The following is a 6,576-nucleotide window of genomic DNA, read 5'->3' as shown; positions in this document are numbered from 1 at the left end:
GCCATCTGGAGAAGTTCTTGGTGAACATTCTGGATTTTCTGCTGCAAATCTCTGATAAGAAGTTCCAAGGTTGATAACTTCTTATGAACAACAATTTTCAAATTTTGTTGGGAGTTAGCAATTCTCTGAAGAATTTTGTTCTGAGCCAGAGAATTTGCTGATTGCCAATTTATTGCTGCTTCTGCTGCTGATACTGCTTTGGTACTACCATCAGGGAGAATGATAGTAGAGTCTGGAATTTTATGCCGATGGGTCGTCCTTTCTTGGGAATTATGGAAGTCCAAAGGAGGAAAATCTGCTTCTGTCCACGAGGAAGATGAGGTGAACATAAAACATCCACTAGGTTGACTCGAAGAACCATCATCAGATGGAGGTTGAGGAGGAGGTGGAGATTTACAAGGAGTGGGAGGTGACGAAGGACATATGGAACATGGACATGGATGGAACATGGACATGGATCTTCAAAATCCTCGTCATCTTCTAGGAAACTGTCTTCTAGACACTCATCACAGTCACAGGCATCAAAATAACAATGACCTGTTTTTGGATTTTTGAAATAGAAGACTGGAAGGCCACTGGGATCAAAATATTTAATTGGAGGGCCAGGCCTAGAACCATCCACAAACATGTTAATTCTTGAGGGAAAAATGACAGGATGGGTGGAGGTTGAGGCTGAGGTTTCTTTTGGGAAAGAAATTTTCACTGTACCATCAGGTTTTGAAATGAAAGTTGGATTTGAGGACTGGACAGGTATGGGCTTGTTTTGATTTTTCTCATAAGCTGTAACCCAAGATTCTGGGAGAAGCTTGAGAAGCTCAGGACGAAAAATTTGTCGTGGAACATGGACACAAGGGGCTTGGTGAGGTGCGTTAATAGTTAGGAAAAGGGCTTCGTCTGTGGAGGATGGTAAGGACATGTCAAAGGCATGATTTTGAAGACGATAGGCCATTTGGTAATGAAGGGTGGCTGCATATGTGGTGGAGATTTGGGAGGCACCACCAATTTGAACTTGGACCTTCAAGGCGGATAGCAGATGAGGATCTACTAATGGCATGTTGAAATTGGGGTAGAAGGTAAAAATCACAGTTCCAGCATTTAGGGTGGTTTGGACTGTAGCGATACATGCGTGCTGATACTGTAGAAACCTGGTATCAACCAGAGCAAGTCTGGAAGTAACAGGCAAACCTTTTCTGCCATGAAAAGTAACAGCAAGTCGGATTGCACCAAAGTGTAGATGGGTAAATCCTTGTTGTTGCCAAAGGCGAGGCAAATCAACCGGGATTTCTAAAGGCAAGAGTTGTTCAGCTTCTGTAGCTGCTATGAAGCACTGATCAAAGTTAGAGGCTTGAACATATTCTTTTACGGAGGTTGGGCGTTTTGTGGAGAAAAGTTGGGTGACGGTCTTTTTTACAGAAGTTTGTGGTCTGACAAAGGCATTATAGGGATTTAGGAAAGGGATATCAGTAAGAGGAACCTTACTATCATTAGGAATGTATTCAAACTCATACAAATATTCAAGATTAGAAGAAAAAGATGAGGAATTTCTACTGGTAGAAGAACATGAAGGAACTAAGGATGACGTAGCAGAGGAGTGGGTAGTAAACAGATGATTCATTTTTAAGTAGAAATCTGGGTTCTCCTTTTCCTTAGTACAGCAAACCTTTTCTTTTTCAATGTAAAGGACTTCAACCGATTTTTGATTAATAAAATTCTGTATACCAGGGTAGATAAACCGAGATACACTACTCAATAGCCAAAAGTCTCAAGGTACTTTAACCCACTGATACAAAATTCTTTTAACCAAAAATAGTTGATGAAGTTTCTGATATGGAGGATCCTTAAAAGGCAACCACAGAGCATACGCTTCAAGTTTTTCTTTTAAAAAAGATTTGAAGTAGTTTTGGAAAAGAAGTTCCCAGAAAAAGGTTTAAGCTAAAATGGAAGACATGGCTCTGATACCAAATTTACAGACACGAAGTTGGTACAAACACAAAGTAGGTTAGGATCGCAATAGAGAAAACAAGAGGGGAGATATTATAGAACACTGGCACTGGCTTGCCTTGTACAATGGGGTGAACCCTCCTTTTATAGGCGCAAGGAGGGTAATGCCGACACCGATACTTACATCATTGTTTACGTTCTAACTTTTATCACTCCAATGCAAGTCCTTGAACTGAACGTAGCAGTATAGGGACTGAGGGAGTAATTTTTGTTGTTATGAAAGCTTATCTTAGGTGTGGCACTGGAGTTGTAGACTCGGTCTAGGTGCATGAAATTACTTAGTCAGGTGTCTTTGATAAAATGCTTGTAATCAAATTCATACTGACCGTTCATAAATATGGCAGTGCTTTTGTTAACCTCATTTGCTTTTACCATTGTGACCCTAACCTACATTCTGATTCGACAAATATTCAAACGCATTATCTTCAATGGGCGTGACATACGTGCAAGGCATGTCGCCCTGTACCTAGTAATATACATATAGTACTATATGAATAATTTCTATAGGTTTTGCCCTGGGGGATTTATATTCATTTTGGTATAATTAGGATATTGGTTGTTTGATTGTTTAACACTCTCCATTTTTATAACCACTTTCTTTTTTGTCTTTTTATGTGAATTTACAATGTAGTCATTTCAAGTGTGAAATTGTATACAATAAAGGTTAATTTTGTTAATTTTTATCACAAGACGACAGAAAGGTAGTGTTGTTATAAATAAAAAAAAGAAGAAGAGAGTGTGAAAATCAATTACCTTAGAAAATTGCATATATATATATATATATATATATATATATATATATATATATATATTAAGCTAATCGAGTATTTTTAATGGATGAAACAAAGTTCGTTACGTATACTGAGATGTGCATTGTGTTTATCTAGCCTTGCTATTGTGTTCAATTTCGATAAATAAGAACAAGTTGTGTTTATCATCGTGTCAAGAAATAGCCAATACTATGCTATGCATTTTATAGTGTAACTTTTGGTGTTTAAAATCTCTAGTCTACCTTTAAATTATTCTGCAATGTGTGAAATTTCATGTTAAGATCATAAAAAGAGACAAACATATAGGTTGTTCGGTAATTGAATCCAGATTATACACAATCAAATTTACTGAATTCCTTAGTTCAGGTGCCAAACCAAATGATCCATGGCCAAAGCAATCGGTAACTCAATTTTGCGATATATTAATTGGTATTCCAAGATCAAATAGATGATGACTTCACTACTTGCATGAAAAGTTTGGCTTTCCCAAAACTTACTGCGAACATGAAAGGACTGGAAAGCTCATGCCAAAGATGTAAACGGCCCCTGAAAGCAGTCGATGTCACAAGAGGTTGCACAACACTAGTTACTGTTGAGTTTGTCAAGGCAAATTCAGCTTGAATTCTATGAAATGCATAAGAGAAGCCATGTACGTTTCTCAAAGTCCTTTCTTTTCACCAATATTTCTAGTTATGTGCACATTTATGATTTATGTTGAACGGGTAAATTTTTTGGTGTAACAAGTACAGTAATAAGAACTAACATTGTACGTTGAGCACTCTCCAGCTACTGAAATTTGAAAAGAACAAAATCTGGTGGCATTTTAAAGAGGGACCAAATTAGTGTGACTACTTTTGTGTGTATTCAAAGTATGATGCTACTGACAGACATGCCATATTTTGTTTTGAGGTGCCCGTGCATTTGGAGATTCTAAACTTCAACAAACACACTGGCACCGGAAAATCCTCTCGCATTGTTTCTAAGAAAACAGCTTAAAAAAGAATGCAACATCCCTTTAAGGGATCACCCAAGCCACATGAAAACATACACGGAGTTTGTTAAAAAAATGAAGTTGTACATACTTATGTAAGCCAATTATCATTCTTGCACAGCCAGGGATGTATAAAATCAAATTTACCATGAATTTTCTTAGCCCATGATTATCTGGATTTCATGATCATGAATATTTCCTCATGTCGCTCTCATGTAAGTGCTCAGAAAATAGTTGTGAAGCATCACAGAGACTTTGAGTTAGATTGCATAAAACCACCAAGAGTGGCAAAAAAGAAGTTTCCAAATCCACTCTTTGGGTTTCTAAAATGTATGCGTCAAGTAACGACCAAGTCCAAGTGTAGTTTGAATGCTCCCTAAGAAATAAGAAAATAACAGAGGATAAAAAAAAAAGAAAAAGGAAAAGGATAACATGTTTTTAACAAGAAATTACGACTTGGACCAATTGGTTTGTCAACATAATTTACAGTCGAATGAATTTTTATTGATCTTTCTATAAACTTGCCTTCACCTTGGTCCTGATAGAACTGATGCTATTAACGGAGTGCCATCATCAATGGCATCCAAGTCCTCACTAGTAGCTGTCATTGTTCTTCTTGCCGGAGCATTTATGAAGTTATAGTCCAAATTGTCTTGAACACTAACGAGGCCCTTCATCACCTGAACCACCACTGTCATTGAAGGCCGCCTCCGGTAATCACTTTGTAGACACCACACAGCAAGCTTCATCATCTCCACCACCTCAGCTCCATGTAATTGCATATCAGCATTGTATTTATCGACCATATCCAAAAGTTGTCCGTCTTCTCCTTTCCTTTTGAATAAACGTAATAAATGCATCTCTTCCTCTGGCTGAGACCAATCCAAATTTTTGCGTCCACAGAGGATCTCTAAGACCACGACCCCAAAGCTATAGACATCTACTTTCTCCGTGATAATTGAGCTCAACCATTCAGGAGCCATGTAGCCAGGGGTTCCCCTCAATGTCGCTACAACTTGGCTTTGGTCCTTATCAATTAGTTTTGCTAATCCAAAGTCAGAAACTTTTGCTTCAAAGTTTTCATCTAAGAGGATGTTTTGGGGTTTGATATCCAAATGATATATTTTTTGTCTGCAATCCTCATGGAGATAGGCAAGTCCCTCGGCTATATCCGCAATGATCTTCCTTCTAGATTCCCACCCAAGAGTGAGCTCTTGATGTCTTGTGAATATCCATCTATCCAAGGACCCGTTGGACATGTACACGTAAACTAGAAGCCTATTAGAATTTTCAGCACAAAATCCAATCAATCTCACTAAATTGACATGGTGGATACTACCTATTGTTTGAACTTCAGCAAAGAATGACTTATTAACTTGACCAAAACCATCCAGGCGCTTCACTGCTACTTTGGTGCCATCGATCGACGTCCCCAAAAAGACCGACCCAAATCCTCCTTCCCCAAGCTTATTAGTAAAATTGTTAGTCATGGATTTCAAGTCTTCAAAAGAAAATCGGGTAGGCAACCCGGACACTTGAACTAGAGACAACTCAACATCTTCTGCAGAATCTCTTTTATTCCGGAAAATGAAGAAGTGATAGAGAACCCAAGAAAGTATACCAAACACAGCTACGAGACTGGATCCCAATATGACTATGTTGCACCTTGATTTCGTTCTGGTAGAAATCACAGGTTTCTGCACTGAAATAAAGTACGAGAGTTATAAGGATGAACAAAAGAAAAGGCTTCAAAGAGCTGTAATAAGCAACCTGGCTCTGAACCATTACTCAAACAACTCTTCTTGCAATCCGCTTCTGTTTTCACAACGAATGCTGGTGTATTTATGTTGTGGTAGTATAATAGTGGGTTGAAACCAAAGTAACTAGTACCCTTAAGCTCTAGAAGGCTATGATATTGCGATTGATCACATGAAATAGGTGCTTCATATAAGTTCAGAGACTTGGCTCGTAGGCTTAATGACTGTATGTACTGCATGTTTACTGAAATCACACTTTAACCTCCTTCACTTTTTGTGATTTAACACTTGATATCAAAGTTGAAAGATTACCTTTCAGTCCATACATGTAATCTGCACCTCTCATTTGCTTTAAAATTTATGCTAGCATATTTTTTTAATGATACCGAGTGTCAGGACTAGCTTGCGCGCATATCGACTTATCCCGGAGCTCTAAAGTTAACAACTGAACAAACCTCCCATGACCCAAGATTTGAAACATTTGATTATTTCTAGTTAGGGCTTTTAATGTTTTAAATTCTTCTATTAATGCGATGATTGCATTTGAATATTAAGGTTAATTTTTGAATCATTTGAGCATATTCAGTTTTTTTTTTTTTTCCCTTGGCAAGTAGCATATTCTGTTTGTAGACCTGTAGTAGAGTAAAGTTTGCTATTTTCACAATTGTGATTCTAAGCGTAGATATTTACTGTAGCTTGGTTGTTTCTGTATCATAAGAATTATGTTTCTAATTTTTATCACAAGTGCAGCAATAATAAATCCTTCAATTTCCGTCATTAGCAGGGGCCAAGGTGATATCTAGTAAAAGTTCAGGTGTGCTAAGTGCAAGTTAACAGAGAGAGTGAGATAAAAGAGTGCAATGGTTAGTTAATGTTGTTACCTCCGAAGGAGTACTGATAGAAGATGCGGTTGATGATATTTCTTCCTCTGGGAGAGACTTGAGAGGTGTTTGATGATGAATAATGATTAGAAATATGGGTAATGACTAATGAGTGGAGAGAGAAATGAGAATAATGATTGGAAGTAGAGGTAATGAGTGTTTTTTGAGGTTAGAAT

General features: G+C 37.7%; 1 protein-coding gene across 1 annotated transcript; it reads right to left on the bottom strand.

The window, feature by feature from the left end:
- Positions 1–4,179: 4,179 nt before the first annotated feature.
- LOC131328552 (G-type lectin S-receptor-like serine/threonine-protein kinase SD2-5) lies at positions 4,180–5,758 on the bottom strand. The gene is made up of 2 exons (XM_058361487.1): positions 5,533–5,758; positions 4,180–5,470 (listed from the first exon to the last, which is right to left on the bottom strand). The coding sequence occupies exons 1-2, from the start codon at positions 5,756–5,758 to the stop codon at positions 4,290–4,292; spliced, it is 1,407 nt and encodes a 468-aa protein (XP_058217470.1). The 3' UTR covers positions 4,180–4,289.
- Positions 5,759–6,576: the final 818 nt, after the last annotated feature.

The sequence above is a fragment of the Rhododendron vialii genome, chromosome 6a, assembly GCF_030253575.1.
Source record: "Rhododendron vialii isolate Sample 1 chromosome 6a, ASM3025357v1".
Classification (NCBI taxonomy): domain Eukaryota; kingdom Viridiplantae; phylum Streptophyta; class Magnoliopsida; order Ericales; family Ericaceae; genus Rhododendron; species Rhododendron vialii.
Note: the sequence above shows the minus strand (reverse complement) of the source record. Positions and strands in the feature narration are given on the sequence as shown.

Excerpts from the sequence above, each read along its gene's own strand:
- LOC131328552 (XM_058361487.1), bottom strand. The coding sequence starts at position 5,758 with ATGCAGTACATACAGTCATTAAGCCTACGAGCCAAGTCTCTGAACTTA. Across the intron at positions 5,471-5,532 it reads GAGTAATGGTTCAGAGCCAG|TTTCAGTGCAGAAACCTGTG; the intron begins GTTGCTTATTAC and ends TCTCGTACTTTA.